At 38.5% G+C, this 20,316-nt stretch overlaps 2 protein-coding genes across 8 annotated transcripts; one reads left to right on the top strand and one right to left on the bottom strand.

The window, feature by feature from the left end:
- The first annotated feature begins 230 nt into the window (after positions 1-230).
- On the top strand, positions 231-5,698 carry LOC114515847 (RNA-binding protein 45-like). 3 transcript variants are annotated; one of them, XR_003686255.1, is made up of 5 exons: positions 231-535; positions 1,907-3,223; positions 4,473-4,583; positions 4,895-5,038; positions 5,611-5,698. XR_003686255.1 is itself a non-coding variant. In XM_028535173.1 (2 exons), the coding sequence occupies exons 1-2, from the start codon at positions 239-241 to the stop codon at positions 3,170-3,172; spliced, it is 1,563 nt and encodes a 520-aa protein (XP_028390974.1). In that variant the 5' UTR covers positions 231-238; the 3' UTR covers positions 3,173-4,466. The 3 variants fall into 3 exon arrangements, 1 of the variants encoding a protein (XP_028390974.1); XR_003686254.1 differs by lacking the exon at positions 4,473-4,583; XM_028535173.1 differs by lacking the exons at positions 4,473-4,583; positions 4,895-5,038; positions 5,611-5,698 and having other exon boundaries at positions 1,907-4,466.
- Positions 5,258-19,555, bottom strand: LOC114515803. Of its 5 annotated transcripts, XM_028535116.1 has the most exons (19): positions 19,486-19,555; positions 15,373-15,467; positions 14,497-15,078; positions 13,540-14,112; positions 13,256-13,471; positions 12,893-12,985; positions 12,595-12,711; positions 11,379-11,495; positions 11,094-11,210; positions 10,536-10,652; positions 10,260-10,376; positions 9,907-10,023; positions 9,413-9,529; positions 8,896-9,012; positions 8,223-8,345; positions 7,497-8,078; positions 6,428-7,006; positions 6,055-6,132; positions 5,258-5,817 (listed from the first exon to the last, which is right to left on the bottom strand). In XM_028535116.1, exons 2-19 carry the CDS (start codon positions 15,455-15,457, stop codon positions 5,561-5,563), a joined length of 4,104 nt encoding a protein of 1,367 aa, XP_028390917.1. In that variant the 5' UTR covers positions 15,458-15,467; positions 19,486-19,555; the 3' UTR covers positions 5,258-5,560. The 5 variants fall into 5 exon arrangements, with proteins under 5 accessions (XP_028390917.1, XP_028390925.1, XP_028390933.1 ...); XM_028535124.1 differs by lacking the exon at positions 11,379-11,495; XM_028535132.1 differs by lacking the exons at positions 10,536-10,652; positions 11,094-11,210.
- Positions 19,556-20,316: the final 761 nt, after the last annotated feature.

Genomic DNA, 20,316 nt, shown 5'->3' with positions numbered 1-20,316 from the left:
AGAGCTGGGGCTTCTCCTCAATAGAGACTGAGGAAAGATGAAACGGTCAAAGAGATGAGGTTTTCACAGTACCTAATAGGACTTATCACGGCCATTAGTGATAAGAGGTTTTGGTATTAACTCCAGAGGCAATCTCGAAGCCCGCGATCCATCGGGGGGGGGGGAACCCGGAAATTGAATTTTAATTATCCCAGCATGCAATTTGTGCACGTGTATAGTGTATACAGCGGGTAACAAAATGGCGTTTGAAAGTCAGTCTGAAACTTCTAATACACATTTTTCCTCAAACATAGACATAGATAATCCACCATTCTCTCGTGTCTTTATTGTTTGTGGACGTAACTTAACCTTAGAAGAAGTGACAAATGCATTTTCTGCTTATGGCACAGTTGAAGATGTACGTATGGTTAAAGATAAAGTAACGAAGGAAAGCAAGGGTATTTGCTTCGTAAAGTTTGCCAAGGCATCGTCTGCTGCTATGGCTATTGAATATTTGGATGGAAAGGTAATTGGAAGTGAACCCAAGCCCATAAAGGTACGTGTTTAACCTATGCGTTTTATTTGAAGTCGTGTCTCTGTGGGCATTCTAATGTCTGTATAAAAATTATTTAATTATAACATATTAAAAATGAGATTGTTCATTATATAACGGTATTATACAACGATATAATATCGCTGATTTTCTCGCAACTCTTCTGCTTTGATGTAAAAAATAGAATGTTTGAAGGGAATTTAGATCGCAGTATATGAGGGAATTGCACTCACGTGCTAGAATATTTTCAGTAATTATAATTCCATTACTACTTTTTGGGCTGGGTATCTTATTAAATCGCAATATTGAGCGATGTCACACAATTTGGTCATGACGTTGAGGCTTTCAGGTCAATCGATGCATTAATATTGAAGTTGAAATATTGAAAGAATATCACAGAATTCCTCCTTCAAAATCTCCAAATGTATATAAATATGTGATCCCAGTGGCTTTTTCTTTGTGAGATATGGAATATTTTGCCCGTTTTCAGTTGAGTCACTCATTGACCTCAAGGAGAAGTATGCATTTCTACAATAATAATTTGCACCATTTGGCAATAACAAATGCATCTCTATCAGAAGTTGTTTGAAAATAATTTTACATCTGTGAAGAAGAAAGGAGCTTATTTCTATGCTGTGTTTAAACTCTTGTTGTTGTTTTTTACATGTCATTTATATTGTACAAAAGCTTTTCTAATGTGCAATTATAATTCAGATGCATAAGAAATGCATTTTGCTGATTAGTGTTTATGTTAAGCATGAAGCTGTGTTCATATGTTAGTAATGTTACTTAATATTTTCTAATGAATTTGTTGTATGTCTGTATTCGCTAGTCAGCTAATATTTTTCTGTTAGGATAGCATCTGATAATTCGTTACAAACCAATGAAACAGAACATTTTTACAGGTACCTGTGAATTGAGCAATTGCCTAAGTAAATTTCAGTGGTTTTCACCTGTTTTCCTTTCAACAATATTTTGAGTTATTGAGTAATGCTATGAATGGTTGAAATATATAAGGACAAACGAAACACTGTATCAATCGTCGTGGGCCAACTTGGTGGAATAATTTAAAATAGCCCCTTCTTAAAAACATGCCTATTTTCACAGCAAATTTTTCTCTACAAACCAATTACGTTTTTTTTATTCAGATCATGTTTTACATCTGCATGTGTTCCCTGTGAAAACATTTTTTGGTTTACCCACATGCCTGACATGTTGTAACTTGAAACTGCCAGAGTCCATCTTAATAAATATATTTGGCCAAAGATATCTTACTTATAGGAATAATTGGAATAATTTTGATTAGTTTAACTGATTTAAAATTTACTACGTAATAAAGCACAATGTTTATGATATGAAATTCGTCGTTTCCAGGCGATGATTGCTCAGTCCAAAACACCAGGAAAACAACCCGACTTACAAGACTCGGATCTCAGCCGTATCTTCGTTGTCATTCCAAAAACGTTCAGCGAAGATGACTTACGTGCGAAGTTCGCAGATTACGATAGCGATATTGATTATTGCCAAGTGGTAAGAGATCATGAGACGAGGGACTCGAAAGGAGTCGGTTATGTGAAATTCACAAAACCCTCAACGGCTGCATTAGCAATTGAAACTTGTGACCGCTCCTTGAAAGCTGTGATTGCGGAACCCAAATCGTCCAAGTTTAAACAACATAAATTGGAGCAAGAGAAGAATGTCATGTCTGCATTCGCCGCCGCTATGCAGGCAATGCCGGTGAATCCTTTCCTGGAGCAACAAAATTTCAACTTTCCTGGCATTCATGATCAAAGTAACCCAGCAAATACAATGTTAGCTGCTCAAGCTGCTGTGACTGAGGGAATTGCAAACCAACTCGCCTCCTCCTTCAGAAATAAACGTCTCTTTGTCATCGTTTCTCCGTCGGTAACCCAAGATCAGCTTTCTTCACTGTTTGATCTCATTCCCGGAATGGAATACTGCGACCTGAAACGCGACCACAACACACGCGAATCGCGTGGTATTGCGTACGTCATGTACAAGTCGATGGGTTCCGCAGTCTACGCGAAGGAGAAGCTCAACGGTTTCGAATATCCTCCAGGATCGAGACTCGTCGTTAAATTTGCCGAAGAAAATACACACGCACAGAATGGCAACAAAAATAATATGACTGGTACGCATGTTACCAGCATGCCAAATGAGCTTTCTTACCCTGCGTTTAATACCACTACCCCTGGATATATCTCCACTGCTATGGGTAATCCCATGGTGTTCAATCCTAACCCCTCTTCTACAGCATCCTATCAAGCCTCTTCAAATACCACTACTGGGTCAAGCACACCGTACACCACGGCAGTTTTACCGAACCCGCAACGTTTTGCAGATCCGAATGCGGACGTTGCTGCTCGGCTGTTCATCGTCTGCCAACCCCGCGCCCCGCCAGAGCAGGTACTTAAGGATGTTTTCAGTCGTTTTGGAGATCTTATTGATGTCTGGATGGTTGGTGATCGTAATTTTGGTTATGCGAAGTTTTCCACAAAAGTCGCTGCAGATGCTGCCATCACCGGCTTGAATGGACAGGAGATCCTGGGGATGAAAGTTAAGGTTCTCCATGCAGATCCACCGAAGAACGAAAGCTCCAGGAAACGCCCAAGAGTGTGAAGTGCTTTTATTAGGAATACTACTGTGCATGGGCAGTACGAGTTAAAAGAGGTATTGATTTTTTGTGGTATTGTTGTGCGTTTATTTTATCTCATTTCTTGACTGTTAGAAGAGTTGCAAATATGGGATAAACAGATGGAACCGCTTACTTGATTACATCTATTAACTGGATGGACGAGACAACTTCGTTTACAAGTGCAATGTATTTAACTTATTTTAACAGTTTATCGACTTAAACGCCATCGACTGTGACGTTTCCGCAAATGTGACTTGGAACTTTCTTGATAACCAGATTACTGAACTAGAAACTTTAAGTGCGATATTTACTACTGCATTTGTTTACTATACTATTATAGTATTTTACTCAACCTACTATGACGCGTATATGGATTTATGTTCATTTATTCCTGACAAGCTAACCATGCATTGCTTTCTAACATCTTTTGTACATCAGCCCTACTACAGTGTAGTTACATATAGCCGACGATATTTTTAAAATTACTGAGCTAAAAGGTCGAATAGAGCAAAATAATCCAATTAAAAATCAAACATGTTACATGACATTGTTTTAAAATAGATCGTAAAGGTACATATAGCGTATACCAATGTTCCTATAAGAAGGATTAAACTATCTGAATATGATAACAACATGTACTCAATTTTTATTTATTAATAACGATAAGGATAACGACGAAGTGAGGACTTACATATTTCAGTTAGTTTGAAACTTCTACCTTATTGACGGGCTAAAAATTGGAACTAAACATTGGCATGCGATTATTCCATGCGATGATTTAAATTAAATTAACATAAGAAGATGTTAAATATGTGTAGTAAATATAAATGATTATGGTTATGAAGAAATTATTAAAAATATATATATATACTAACTGGTAAACACAATTTTCAAATACCGTATTAAGTTTGCTGGTATAAAGTCTAAAATTTTTATTCCCAATTAACTATAACCGATTTTACCTAAACAATGCACGCTGCTAAAATAGTCATATACTGTATTTCTGAAATAACTTAAGGAAGTTATTCCTCGGTTCAACAGGCCTCTCTTTCCATTAAAATGCTCCTAAAGATTAACCGGGGGGGGGGTATCACAAAGACAGCGATACTCGGACTACGCAAAAACTAAACCTGGACATACGTCGTTACTGGGATGGTTTTAAACTATGAACTTCACACGTTATACCGAGCGTCAGTACATGCAATGCCAGTGATAAAGACGCATTTGAAAACATCTGATAATGACTCCCTATATCTGTGCTTATACGCATGGTCTTACATCTAGCTACATCCTTGCATCGCACGATGTGGTAATAACATCACTGACGTATTTAACGGAGGTATGGTTACTTTTAACGACGTCCACGGTCACATCTACATTGACTTTAACAATCAGGTTGGTCTTTTTGATAAATTGTTGCTTGCATGTTTGCTGAGTATGTATGTGTGACAGACCTGACTGCATATTCTGAGCAACGCTTATTGTTTTTAATCTAGCTACTTCAACAAATTAGAAAATTTTCCTACTCAGAAACTTTTAGCAATAACAACTCTTGAACAGAAACCTTTGTGAAACAAAGCACCTCCAAATTTTATGACTAGTCTCCAGGCGTTGTAACAAGTTGTGTGGCTTTCGCAGTGATTTGTGTACATTTTTAATCATCGTTCATTGTGCTGGCTAATTTTCATTTTTTTAAAACAATCTAGCACAAAGCAATTCCAAGACTACTACTACCGGTTCTCAGAGCATTGTTTATGCTCATGTCCCAAAAGTAACTGGCATTGGCAGTCCTTTGTCTTTGTATATAAGACTGACCGTTTAGGAATGAGATGGATGGCTGTTTGCTACAGGTAATCTACGGCCGTTTCTACAGGTTACATGCATGATGCGTACACGGCTGGTTAAATCGAGGTTATCCAAGGCTGGGTTGGCTAGGCTTAATTTCCAATGATGTGCTGACATGTTGTGTAAACCGTTGAAAAGTGCTTACACACATTACAGTATAGCTATGTTTGGTTCTGAAAATTTGCCTGGGCATGATATGTTGCAAGAAAATTGAGACTATCGATATATACATTATGATACCACCCTGTTAATTAATTATACAGCACACGTACAGAGGCTATGTAGAAGCTACTATAATCTAAGAATCCACAAGTTACATTCTACTACATAATTGATTGTACAACTTAAATTTTTCCCTCAAATAACGAATACAATGGGTCTTGATATGTTCACCTACTATGTATCTATATCTACCTTTGCTCAAAATTGCAAATATTTGAACGAGATCATGCATATCTAATAAGTACTAAACGGCGCGAATAAGAACTAATTCTGCGGTTATATGGATTTTTTACGTAGTAATACGACTATATTCCAGGCGTGTCAATTTTTGCTTCATTCTCTTTATTTTCAATAGGTGGAGCAGCGGCAGTATTGCCACAGCTACGACAGGCACAGGCTGCTGGTACGGTGATACGATGACGCTTAGTGGTGTCGTTTGGACATTTCAATATGACATCTTTGGAATTAAGAACACTAGGAAAACAACAGCTACAGCGTCCTTCGTAGAACGGTGCTTCATTGATGTATCGAGTGCCAGAGGAACACTTACCGTCACAGACAACTAAAAAAAGACAACGACAAGTTAAACTCCGCGCGTTATTTGCAGTTATGCATGATAGGCATATGCATGATTATGTATTTGCACTTATGTATTGCATGTGTCTTCACTAGATTTTATTCATTTAGTGGTATCAGTAGCAATTAAAGTCCGAACAGGGGGAATGTGCAAAATTGCATCTGTGACAAGTGGACAAATTGCAGAATCACAAATGAGTGATACATGTAATATTTATCTTACCAACTTCCACGGGATATTCGTTGATGCAGCCGTCAACATTTATGTCGACATACTGTGACCCAAGATTACATAATTGTTCTATAACAAAAAGAGAACAAAAATTGTAAACGGACATTAAAAAAAAAGAGAGAGAAAGTGCTACGCTGTTAGTTCTTTTCTTAGAATTTTGGAGCTCGGACTCTACTAGATTTCGACCAATGCGCCGAATAATTCGTTTACAAATTATTTTATACCAAAGCTCAGCCTTTGGAAGACATAAATCGCAGTTTGGAAATCAACTATTCATTCATGTGGATGATGTTTAATTTATTTTGCAGTTCCGCTTTCATTTCATCGGCAACGTCAGTAAATACGGTAAAAGACCCAAACGTACCGGTTTCCTTGCACAAGACTTTTATCAAGTCCAACACAGGTTCAGTCACTTCTTCAAAATCATCTCCAATAAAGAGATCGCGTTGTGTTTTAACCAAAGGTCTCAACTCGTTCTTTTCCGCCTCCCCGACGCCAATGGCAATCACATGAACGCCTTCATTACGCAATGGCGCAATTGCTAACTCTAGTGCCTCCTCGTCGCATTTCTTATTCTGTGTGCCGTCCGTGAGAATGAATAGGATTTTAGGAATATTTTCACTTCGCATGCCCTTCTCTTTGGTAAGAACATCCGATGCTGCCAAACGAAGAGCTTTATCTAAGCGAATCTTCCCCCCTTTCAGAGGCAGGTTGTCTACGATATTTTCAAAAGATTTCAAGGTCGTCTTGTTGTTAAAACCAGTGATAACCTCGGCTTCGCTGTTGTATAAAACAATACCCACATGACTGCCATACATTGAAACGTCAAATTCTCTGCCAATGGCTTTCAGTAATGTCTTCTGTTTAAGGTAGTTGCCACCACGCATGCTCGCAGAAGAGTCCACCAGCAGGACAATGTCAGCATGTCTCTTGCAATCTTTCTCTGAACGAAAAAGGTTGGAAAATATGCCGACTTTATGTAAAGTTAAAAGAAAACGGCCAAAATTTGAAAAAGAGAATATGCTCACTCAAGTAGTAAAACATGTCTAAATATATGCGAAGATATTTACATATTACTTTTAACTACAGTCCAGTATGTATCATGTGTGGGAAATATATAAAATAATAGCATTGGTACTTAATAAGTCTTAAAACATTGACCATATACCATTGAAAAAATGCATTAAAATTATAAAACGCATAGTCGGGGTTGGCTAAGTTAAGTGCTATGTTCTCGACATTTAAAGATTATTGAGGTGCGACATTCGACGGTGTCGGTGATCCAATAAGACCTATCTTATAATGACGTGAAAGGCAGTGAGACAGATGTTACACGAATTTTGATTGGCTCGTTAGTTTTGTGGAGCCAATCATATTTCCCGTAACATAATTCTTCCCGCGGTTGACGTCAAGAGAAAGGTAATTTAACTCACGTGCTTTCTGGCAAAGGGATTGTCCCACAACGGTAACTGTATCAAACAGTGTATCGAAAGTCTTCACGTGATAAATATTTTTCCTGGATTCAGAGATTGCCATTAATTCGTACTCGTCCACCTCGTGACCGATACCAATGCTAACTATATGGATGCCAATAGATGCCAGTGGTGCTACAGCATCACTGAGTTCAATTGCATCTGGAGCAGACGTTTGTTGTCCGTCTGTCATAATGATAAGCATTTTAGGCATGCCAACACGTGCACCACCAGAAGGAGTGAACACGCTGTTCGAGGCGATTGCAAGCGCCAGATCAATCCTTGTTTGACCACCCTCGTATTTTATGCTGCGTACCGCATTCGCAAAGCTCTCCAAATCGACGTGGTCACTTAAATTGATCGCTACTCTTGATTCTGAGCCATACACGATCACAGCAACGTGGGTTTTAGAGTCAGAAAGTCCAAAACTTCGTGCCAACATTATCACAGCAGATTTCTGAATTTCGAAGTCACTATGTGTGATACTGTCTGAGGTATCAATAGCAATGGCGAGGTCCATGGGATAACTACATATGTTGACCGCTAGAAAGAAAATAATATTTATTTTTAATGACATTTTTCGCCTGGTCTGATATTTGTTATGGAATACATCAAGAAATAGAGCAACTTCAATCCATTATGCCCATTAATAAACGATTAAATATGATGGTCAGAAGCAAAACTTACCAGCGCATATTTTTCCATTTCCATTATATCCAGCGTTGCATTCGCAGTAATAAGATCCTTCGTTGTTAAAACATTTTGCATTTTCATCACACGGGGGCACTTCATTATTGCATTCATTCACATCTTTAGGGAAAGTAAAATCATTGACGGTTGGCAGGCAGCGTGCTGCCCTTTAAGCCTCCTCAACTCATTGCGAAAACACAAACTCGCTGCGAACACGTAGAGACGAGACGAGTTGCTTGTTGCGATGAGTGAAAAAAACTCCTTAAAATCTTGCACAACATTGCGAAGGCAGAGGCCCGTTCTAGCCCTCGATATGGACTAGAATTCCGTAGTATAAAGTCCCGTTTACACTACACTCAATTTACTGGCACGGCTAAAATGGGTACCCCCGTGCCCAATTTCATTGGTGTTCAGGCTACCAAAACAAAGGCAGGGCATGGGTACCCATTTTAGCCGTGCTTTGCCGATAAATCGAGTGTAGTGTTTAAACGGGACTTAAAGCACTTTGGCAATTGTGATAAGAGCCTAGGCGATCCCTGGTTGAAATTCTTTTAACCTACCTCTGCACAGGTCAATCTAATGCCTAGCTTAGACATTTGCACTGTTATCATAATTTAACAATAAGAATATAATTATGTATCTAATCCTGGGTAATGTATCATGTTCTTGCCTTCACAAGTAAATCCATCTCCTAAATATCCGATGTTACAAGAACATGAGAATGATCCTGCTGAGTTTTGACATTTGGCGTTTTCATTGCAAGGTCTGTTGTTACACTCGTTGTTGTCTTTAAAGAAAAAAGTTGTGTGGTCATACAATAAAATACAAATAGTTGTATCGACTGGATGACAAACAGACAATGCGTGTTCCACAGTGCTATTAAGTGCCACCGTAGTTTGATGTAGCTAACTGCATTGGTTACCGCGTATGGTATTATTTCTAATCTGTAGTATGAAGGGTAAACCTCGACAAAAACACAATATACATGTTATATAACCACGGGCTATATCTGGGCTTGTAAATGGTATAACGCTCCATACATGCAACTCCATCTTAAATAGCTAGATTGAGTCATCTTGATAACTGGATGTTATCTCCGGAATCCCTCTGAATGAGGACATTAGCGACGATATTCAAGAATTCTATCTTCTCCCCGCCTGGCCTGAATGAATCAGTCAGTAACATACCTGCGCAAAAGAACCCATCTCCAGAATAACCTGTTTTACAAGCGCATGAATACGAACCATCGTTATTACTGCACGCTGCATTGATGTCACAAGGGTTTCGCAAGCATTCATTTATATCTAGAAGGACATATAGCAGGAAAAAATCGGTATTTGCCTCTCAATTAGAAATTATACAAACAACCGACAGAATTGAAATGACGACGTCATTAAACATCGCGACAAAATTAAGTTAACACAAAGGAAATCCCGTTTCTGAATGTACAGACACTGAATTCGTTCCATAACACATTTTTTTCATGCCAAGATTGACTGAACTGACTTGATGGCAAACATCTCAGAAAAATGTATTCACTGAGATATAGCTTGTGTTCGTTTTAGCTGGAGTAGTACCAAAGGAGTTATTCATGCATGCATCCCCCCAGTTTTATTATAATTTTTGGTTTACTTATGATAGTTTATATATGCTCATCGTGGTAGTAAATAAATAGCAGTACCATCACAAGTAAATCCATTTCCATAATATCCGATTTTACATTCACATTCAAATGATCCTGCATTGTTGGAGCATTTGCCATTTACATCACACGGACTGCCCTGACACTCATCAATATCTAGATTTTTGAAAGTAAATTCTCTCTAGTTGAAGTGAACACTGAAAATTAATCTCTGGAGTTTGTGTAAGCCACCATTTTTTGGTTTTAAATGATAAATGACAAGCTCATGCATAGAAAGAAAATCAGCCAAAAATGCAGCAACTCGCGTTTCTGGCAGTTCCTATATAGTTGGGCACGCCTATGCATGACTGCATTACATGTTATAGTTCCATAGATATATTCAGTTTAAGTACCTGAACAGGTAAATCCATTTCCAGCATACCCAGTATTACAGGAACATTCAAATGAACCGGGATTGTTTGAGCATTTACCATTTGCATCACATGGGCTTCCCTCGCACTCATCAATGTCTGAAAGAGAGTTTTAAGTGACACATGGTTAGGGGGAAAACTTCGTATTTTGTGAAATTGTGTCAACTTTTCACCAGCGGTTTGTTCCTCTTCTAGTCTTCTTTCATTCGAACCGAACAACACCAGTCTCTCGACAATCAACGATGTCATTGAGATTACCTGAACAAGTAAACCCATTTCCAGCATACCCAATATTGCAGTCACATTCAAATGATCCTGGATTATTCGAGCATTTGCCATCTGCGGAGCATGGACTGACCTCGCATTCATCAACGTCTAGTTACAATATACATTTCCAAGTCGATGGAATTCATTGAATCAATTATAAACCAATAAAACATTAATAAACGATAATTGCATGATACTAAAAGGAGTGATTTTTAATTTGGCAGTTTTACTGTCATTTAAAGTGCATTGACTTGTTATGGAGTTTACAGTGAAAAGTTTCAAGTCATGACACAACATGCAATGTCTTTTGTTGATGACATCATCAGCCGATCAGGTGCTGTAGTTAAATTTTTAACCGGAAACGTACTTTTCCTGTGTAAAGCCGTAGAATAGGGTAAAGAACAGTATGACTCAGTGTACGTCACGTCTGATGACGTCTTCTTTTTTATGCAGTCAAATTTTTAGATTAGTTGTATGGAAGCTTATAGTGTATAACATTAATACGCGTAGTAACACTGGCAAAACCGATAGAAATCATCTCAGCGGTACCTGAACAGGTAAATCCATTTCCAGTATACCCAGTGTTACAGGAACATTTAAATGACCCGGGATTGTTGTAGCATTCACCATTTGCATCACATGGGCTGCCCTCGCACTCATCAATGTCTGGAACAATCATATTGATCAAGGAAAGAAGGCTTAGGCCCATCATTCATAAGGTTGAGGTACAGTATGATAGCGTTGTTTGTTATTAACGCATGCTTATGTTCTCGTCTTAATGGAAAATAATGAAAAGTTGTCGGAGAAATGACTGAAATGTAAAGTATTCACTACCTGAACACGAAAAGCCGTTTCCAGAAAAGCCCATGTTGCACCGGCATTCAAATGATCCTGGACTGTTGGAACATATGCCATTCACATCGCATGGACTGCCCTGACATTCATCGATGTCTGAAATAATACAGGTTTGGGGTTCTCAAATCTAACCAATTCTTAAACGTTTTTATAGCGAAAGCGTGAAGCATCGAACGCAAATATATCAGTTATCATAATATTATAATATTTTTGAGCATTGACCAGCAGAGCCGTCCATGTCGATGCACATAACAGGTGTTTAAAAAGAAGGGTATACCGGCGTAATTCAGTTTATTCTATTATCCGATTCTTAGTGATGTAAAAAGTATCCCTTGTTGATACGACTGATTTATCTTGCCCGGAAGTACTGAAAATATTATTTGGTCACAGAAGAGCCATATACCAGCACTTGATCGGATAGATGATGTGCAACTGAGTGGAATTGACCTCATGAATTCCATTCCAGTCTTCATTTTATTTATAGTCATTGACAGACAATATAGTCCTAAATTTTACATCCTTTTATGAACTTTTGAGTTACAATATCGGTTTATTTACATATTCATTATTCCTGGAAATGACATGAAATATTGGACAATCCAGCCATAGTATTGTATAGGCCACGTGCTTCTCTTGGATCAATAGCGACGACTTTGAAGAAGCAAGATTTCCCTCGGCTTATCAGAAACGTTGCATGCACATTATTCACGCGCAAGACGACTCAATCCGGCTACCGGTATTAGAGATGGAGCGAGAGCGCTGAGCGTTATACCATTTATCAAGAACATAGATTGAATGTTACCACCCAACCAAAAACGCAAACTCGTAGCTACTTACACACTCTAATAACTTCTGTATAAGAAAATATCCGATTCGTAAAAGTGAGCAATTTTCGTTTCATCTTTGCCGAATATTTAGTTAATTTAGACTGTCTAAGATCTTATTAGCTATACTTTCAACGTTATCTATCCCACAATTATATTCTATACATGAAGGCTAACCTCACATGCATGAAGCACCTAAAAAACTGAATTTATTTAATTTGATTTATTAACAGGAAAGAATGTCTGCCTTAAAGAACTTTGTATTATACCGATGAACATCTAGAGATAGACATCTAGAAATTCTTTTCACTATATATTACTCCATTTTTGAGGCAATACTCAGGTACATATAATAAGGATAGTCACGTTACCTCTGCATGTAAATCCATCTCCAGTATATCCAGTATTACATTCACATGTGAAAGATCTCTTCGTGTTTGTGCATTTTGCATTATCATCGCATGGATCGTTCAAGCATTCGTCAATGTCTGTGGTAGAGAAAGTACGTGAAGAGGGTAAATGGCAAAAGCTAACCCACGAGAATATGCATGTGTTTTATTGAAAATGGTCGCCTGAAGCAGTTCTTCATCTCACTCGGCTAAAATCGTGGCTATGAAAAGCATGTTTGTTCATCCTTCGACTCTGCGTTTGACTGATCGTCTAAATTACCTTCTAATGTCCTGCTTTGAGTTTCTGGGATATCACCACGTACACCAGGTGCCCATTGTGGTTGGAGATAAATCTTGTACAAGGTGTATGGCGCTACATGATATTTGAAAAATATAGGACGACAATGATAAAATATTATTCGAAATGGTAAATTATGCGATACTACATTGGTAAACAACACTAGAAAAAGCCTTAGCAGGGAAGGAAATATACACGCCAAAATTCCACAAAATAACTCAATAAGAGATGAGTATGCATGGTCGTGGTTTATTAGTCTCATTACCATGCAGGATGATCACTGAGGAATACGCGCAATAATATATGGCATCATTATACTCTAATGTTTTCAAAGACTGTACGTACTCAAATTTTTTATGTCGTATTTACTGGCGTCTACAGGCAAAACACCGGATGATCTCAGCGGACTGTTGATGACGTTTCGTCCTTTGTCATCCTCCACGACCTTCCAAGTCAATTCGTAACCAGAAATAACATTTTTCGGGTCAAAAGCGGGAATCCATTTGACTTGTATGCTGGAATAAGAAACAGGCAACGAAGAGAGTTCTTTGGCAGTCGGCACTAGAAAATTAACAGAAAGATATAACTCCGATGTCGTATATTTTGTCTTTGTGATGTCCAAAAATTACCTGATTCGCTGATGATTTTGTTATGGATTGGTATCACAACATTTGCAAGGCCCGCAACGTCATTGGCATGGAAAAGATTTTCTGCATCACTGACGAGATTGCGTATTGAATCCATTTCTCTGGCATCTCCGACATGAACAACAAATAATTTGACTCCTTTCAATCTCAGCTGAGCCGCTGCAACTTCTGCCTCCTGTATGTCATCTGCTTGCCCAAATTTCAGCAAAACAGCCACGCGAGAAACTGCCAAACGCGAATCAGTAGAAAATATCCGCTTGCTTGCTTCGCTGATGGCCACGGCGATTTTGCTCATTTCGCCGTTTTTCGACAGATAACTTAAATCATCGTAAAATTTCTTCAATCCAGAGAATTCGCTGAAGGTGATAACTGGTCCGACGGTTTCGTTGTACTGCAGAAACGCAGCGCGGGAATTTGGCAGTTCTACGCCAAGAGTGGTCGCAACAGAAGCGATAAACTGTTTTGCCTTGTTCTGCTCTCTTCTTCTATAGCTTGGCGGGATATGAATCATAAACCCAATATCCATAGGATAAGGAGACACGTCCTGTTTTCTTGCTAAAATAAAAAATCACATTCAATATGGACCGTTAGATAATAATAATTGTGAAGCCGGCCAATGATTCTCTCGGATGCCCTTCTTCAGACTATATTTTCTACGAGATACCTTCTCGTTTTCGTATTTTAAGCCTTGTCTTATTTATTTCAAAATTACAATTTCCGCCTGGTTCTTCTATCGCAAGTAATTAAAGAGACTATGGACTATACCGCATAAGCTAATGCTAATGAATTTCTCATAATGACGTCAAACGCAAGAAGTAAAACTAACGAGCCAATCAAACTTTGCGTATAACATCGTACTTTCTGCGGGTATATTGGTATTATATTGTGGTGCTAAGATTTGTGTAGTGCCAGTCAAAGGATCTTCACCGAATGACATACCTCCAAATAATTGACAAACTCTCTCTGCAATTGATTCACTTTGCTCTTTCAAGATCCTAAAACTCCTAATTCGCATAACATGATTTTTTTTGTCCACGACCATGCTTTCCATCTCATTCGTGCTTGGTCCGTTACCGACTCCGATCACAAAGATCTCTACTCCTCTCTCTCTTAATCTCTTCGCCGCGTCAGGAAGCGGTACGCGATCTCTAAATCTTGTCTGTTGACCATCCGTGAAGAGAATGGCAACCTTCGGAAGATAGTCTCGCGCGTTTCCTGCTTGGGTGAAGATTCTGCTATGCGCAGCAGTGAGACTCGCGTCCATGCGCGAACGTTGCGATAAGTATCTGAGGCGATTGACTTTGGTTTGAAATTGTGCTTGTGTCGAAAACTGGTCCAATCTCGCAGATATTAAAGAATTATCACTGTATAAGATAATTGCCGCGTGTGATCCCATTGGTGATACTCCAAAATATTTACCCATGATGCCAACCGTATCTTTCAACCTCTTGTAGTTAGTTGTACCGAGACTACCAGAGGAGTCCATTAGGAAGGCAACGTCTATTGGCGTAACGCAACTTCCTGAAAGAAAATTTGAATGTATAGGAACATGAAAGCCCCTTTTGCATTACAGTTGATTTATTGGCACAGGCTCAGCACGGCTAAGATTGGCAACCTGTTGTAATTGTTGCTATAAGAGCCTGGGTACGAGGGTGGGTCTGTTGAAAGGAGTAGGGGGGGGGGGGTAGGGGTTATACTTGACAAAGAGGATGGGGTATATTCAGTCTATGTAGCCATGCCAAACCCGGTCGTGTAAGCAACAATCATAAATAATTAGTAAAATAAGAGGTAGAAGTAATCAAATAGGTGACCAACCTGCATAATTAGTATTTGCCGATACGGCCGTGATTACAGCAAGAAAGCATGTGAATAGTGCTGCTTTGTAAACTGTAATCTCCATATTCTTATACCTAATGTAGTAAGAAAAAAATCTTTGCAGGAAGCATGAATCACGAAAAAAATGCTCATCAACCAGAGGCCGGTTGTATTTATAAAACTCACATTTTACTTGGTTTGCATGATACATGGTTGGCCAATATACAATACATCAGTAATTACATAATACAAAGTTTTCACAATACATTATTTTAATAGATACGAGCGCAAGGGTTCGCAAAAACTATCGAATTTAGCAAAAACTATCGAATTTAAAACTATCGACGTTTTTGCGTGGTATCTAATCACTGACACGTCACGGTTTAGTCGCATGTTATGCTAAATTTCAGGGTGCGAGCTTTCCTAACTTCCGTGAGGCTGTGTACGGTGAACCGGCTATAAAGATAATGTACTAATACGTTGCATGTTTAAATCACGGTCTGTAATTCTCTTGAGAACGACATGTATCAGCTTTCCTTTAGCCGTGTAGTGCTTACTGAAATCCACACATAGGACGAGACATGTTATTCCGCAGAGTAATTATATTTTGCGAAATGCGACTCAATGTGACATTCCTAAGAACCCATGCCTGTGGAGAAAAGCTATATACCTTGGCACGCTAGCAATAACTATACATTGCATAACTAACTATTGGTAAGATAAATGAGGTCTGAATGAATGAAATGGAGTACCCGAAGCGAAATTTCATACCAACAATAGCCGCGGCCTTGACCTGACTTGGCCTGGACCAGGTCTAGGCCTAGATGTGAACGTTGTTTATCCGGCCTAGACCAAGCAAGCTTGGACCTGGTCTAGGCCACAAATCCAGGCCAACAGCAGAAAGTGGCCTGGGCCAGGCCTGGACCCGACCTGGGGCAAGATTTTGGTATTGTGAACACGCTATACCTAGTCCTGACATGTTTTGAACTTAATATTGTGATTTGTATAGGATGATTAGGATCCATATAGTATTACCACTTTTCGGCGTGTTTTGGGTCTTTTTCCAAGTATTTTGTCAATTGCTTTGGTTATCCGATATCATAGACAAGGAAGACAGTGTGAACGTGGCGCATAATACCTAGACTTGTCCTAGACCTGGTCCGGGTCAGGTCAGTCTAGGCCTGAAGTGTAAACGCGGTTAATGTCATTAAGATGTAGGTGTGGGAATGGACATGAATGGCTGCACATGCAATTGGTACTCCAGCCAATCAAACAGTGTTTTTATAGTTAAGAATGAAAACATTCCACTAGCTAGGAATCAATTCTTTAGTGGCTATACATCACTTAGAGTCACGCAAAAGCGGTACGAATACGTGCGTTCACACACACAGGATCTATCGGGCTGATTTTCATTATTATTAAATGTTAATGCTGAATGTTGGCTGTATGGTTCATGATGTTTTCATACTGATTTTTTTTGTCCAATTGTCCACGCTGCTTTTTAGCTGTTTTTGGCGCATCTATAGTTAAATACTTTAACTTTTTAGGACGATTTTAGTTTAACAATGGACATACTTTGAGAGCAATGGTATATGCAGTTTGTTAGACCTGAACAAAAAGGACGGCTTCGAAGTATAAGGAACCTGCTGACTCATGGCCAACATGCTCTTCCTATTAAGCAACACTTGTCAATCGTTGACTACAAGTTCCAGTACATTTTCCAGATCAGTGACATATACCGATGCGAAACTGCGGGTGATGCGAGTTGTATATATTAGCTATATTTTTAGCGCAATACATGCACCATTCGCATCACAAATACGGAGGCCTCGCTATGAATAGCAAAGTGTTGGCTCACGATTCACGAGAGCGAGGCTCTCAAGACAGACAGATCGCATAATTGATGAAAGAAAGAATTAGTTATCAGAAGACGTCTCTTGCAGTTAATTAATTAGCATGAAAAGAAAAAATTGTGTTAGTAAGACAAATTAGATCTCATGAGGTCTCTTTTGTCAAGTAAAAGACTGCCGAAACGATTAAATTAATACTTTGGAAATTTTGCGCCCAGTTAATCACTGCATTAACACAGTGGAATGGATCATTCAGGTCAGTAATTAACCTGAAAAATTCGGAAATATCTATTACCTACAGAGTGCATGTGAAGGAGTGTATTTTTGTCCATTTGCGAGCTCCCTAAATTTTCGACAGAAGTCTGTTTGGATTTGCATTATTTTTGTATTGGTGGGAGGTGTAACCTTTCTTTGTGGCCAAAATTCTTTAGTATTTTCGTCATTAATATAAACGGCAGAATTTAATGAGAATTAAGAAACTGCATTTTTCCTAACCCCGATTACACAATACCCAATTTGCTACAATGCGACATCTTCATTTGCTGCCAACAATATTTAGAAGCTCTATGACCTGTTTGGCTTATTGGTAGACTTAATAAAGTCTTTGATCTAAAAATTTTCCCCAGCATTTCTAATACATAAAAAATTATATACCCCGATATAAGGGGATAACCATAGTAGTAATATAAAGCCCCAAGAGTTCCGGGGCATGCACCGACAGTAATATTTGGTATTTCCTGCACTTATGAGAATACGCTATGTATTGTATACATCTTAAAGGATTAAGATCATAAACACATGATTAACGCGAAATTACAACGGAGACCATAGTGAGACAGTGGGAAAGATGCCGACGGTCGGACGCCACGCAGTAGCGCCAAGCATATGAACTCTGTTCATTCCTGAAAACTTGACCGAGGTCAATATTAATCGTTGCGAAATGTCGTTAATATCACAAATTAATTCTTTTCATATTGCCACTGAATTACCCATTTAGATTTAATTTCAATTACATTCTCTGCAGGAATTCCTGCTGACCATTTAGTTTAAGTGATTACAAGTCTCTCTAGTCATGGCTTGCCGGTATTTATGATCGATGTTACATGATTTATGATATTGTGAATCGTAAAGATACAGGGTTTCTTTAAATCAAGTTAATCAATTTATTTGAATATTCATTCAGTACTGATTTGGTCAAGTCCGGGGAGACCGTGGGTGTGGTCGTTCACTTGAATAGTATATAAACCGAAACTAGCCAAATTAAATTAACAAAAGAACAATCTCGATTGTGATTCAAATATAGCACACATCTATGAGTTCAGCTTACAGACTGAATTTTGTATATATCTATGAGGCAGCTAACAGAAATTTTCTACAAAGAGCCCAATTTTCGTTTGGTTAAACCAACCCAGAATATTCATTTAGATTGAGAACAGATTTGATTGGTTCTCTAAATCGATCTATAAACGCGGTCTCCGAGCTCAATTTGGCTTCCTATGGATAACAGTAGTAAGCATTTGTTTAATACATAATTGAACATTTCATGATCAAAGGTAAAGACCAAGGCGTCCAGCTGAACAAACGACGTGTTTGTGTATGTTATTAGGTTAATGTTTTTGTTACCCACGCATTCATAATCATACTTTTTATAGCGCTTCGTTGTTTCGTTTCTCAGTAGTTTTTGCGTACTGTACGCAAACTCAATCTATTAGTTTGACTCATAGTCGCGGGCAAAATACTTGATGCTGAAACAATTATGAAATAGCATTATGCGAACTAAACCTAGCTCAGAAGTCGAATCTCACTTTTTGCTGTAAAGTTTATAGAGCGTAATAGCGGTTCATATCAAGAAAAATTTGCGCACCTCGATTTACCGTCACAACTAAATATGATAATTATATGAGAGCGCTCTATAGTCTATCCGTTGCGTCATGCTCATTCAACAGCGACTGTGCGACGATGAAAATTATATCTGCACGCAAGGAATTTTACACAGTAAACGACTGGAAAAACTTTTGAATGTACAAAGTGCTTACAATAGTATATTTTAATTTTATTAATCATCAGGAAGTAATTTACGCCAAATAATCCATATACAATTGGCCTTGGTACCTCAGCTAATTTGTACCGTGTGGGACGGATATCCTATGTTACACAAAAAGGGGAATTTCCTTAATTTAAACAAAGAATGATTTTTTAGAAGAAATTGACTATACGATATATAACAGCAACCGAATGAATTAAATATTTTAAACTGACTAACCTCTAGCTCCCAATACACTGAGATTATATTCCTGACTGGGCCAAGAGAGCTTCGGCGATCAAGTGCTGCGTCGCAACATTGCGCGCCTTCTTTATAATGTTGAACACACAGCAAGAGCACATATCGTTGCGTATCGTGTTACTTAGTTATGGCTTCCTGCAATTTTCTCCTTTTTAAGCAAGTGCCATCCGTGAGACATATTTTTGAAGAAAATACAAAGGTCATACCTAGTGCAGCAAACAATAATAGCAGCTTGGATTTAAAAATGTTTCCACGCAAAAAATGTAAACATGCGAGTGCAACGCAATCGCAGACCCACACACACGGATATTTTTAATGTATACATTCTTTACCCAGGCCGGCAATATCGCTGCATGCCATTGCTATTATTTGAACTGTATGGAGAAATTTCTAATTAAATTGGAAAACGACAATTCCAATCGTGCATCAATTATTTGGGATGTTGTAAACTGCGCGTTTCGCCTCTGCATAAGCCAAGGAGTTCAGGAACGAGTACGTTTTCGACTCTTTCCATCTAAAATCAGACAGTATGTTCACCGAATATATTTTCCCTCTTAGTTCTCCATATTGATTTTTCTTTACTTAGATGAACTGGACTATTCAACAGAATTGTGTAGAAAATGGTTTGTTTTTAAAATCAGTGAATCTTATCTTGCAAGCGAATGGTCGTCATTTATTGTTGATAAATTAGATCGGAAACAAGGAAAAGCAGATAATGCGAAAAGTGAAAACTTCCTTGATGACGCCGGTTTGTTAAACTATATTGATGGGTATTTGAAGAGACACTCTCCAGAATCCAGATTTACATTC

The sequence above is a fragment of the Dendronephthya gigantea genome, unplaced genomic scaffold (genome assembly GCF_004324835.1).
Source record: "Dendronephthya gigantea isolate DGI-Jeju-01 unplaced genomic scaffold, DenGig_1.0 000000F, whole genome shotgun sequence".
In the NCBI taxonomy this organism is placed as follows: Eukaryota; Metazoa; Cnidaria; class Anthozoa; order Malacalcyonacea; family Nephtheidae; genus Dendronephthya; species Dendronephthya gigantea.
The sequence above is the reverse complement of the archived record's forward strand: the minus strand, read 5'-3'. Positions and strand labels throughout refer to the sequence as shown.

Bases quoted from the DNA above. Each gene is read 5' to 3' on its own strand.
- LOC114515847 (XM_028535173.1), top strand. From the start codon at position 239: ATGGCGTTTGAAAGTCAGTCTGAAACTTCTAATACACATTTTTCCTCA. The intron at 536-1,906 runs GTACGTGTTTAA...CGTCGTTTCCAG, and splicing joins GTGAACCCAAGCCCATAAAG to GCGATGATTGCTCAGTCCAA.
- LOC114515803 (XM_028535116.1), bottom strand. From the start codon at position 15,457: ATGGAGATTACAGTTTACAAAGCAGCACTATTCACATGCTTTCTTGCT. The intron at 10,024-10,259 runs GTACTTAAACTG...TCAAAAATCTAG, and splicing joins AAATGGATTTACCTGTTCAG to ATATTGATGAGTGTCAGGGC. The intron at 8,079-8,222 runs GTAAGTTTTGCT...TTTTCTTTCTAG, and splicing joins AAATGGAAAAATATGCGCTG to CGGTCAACATATGTAGTTAT.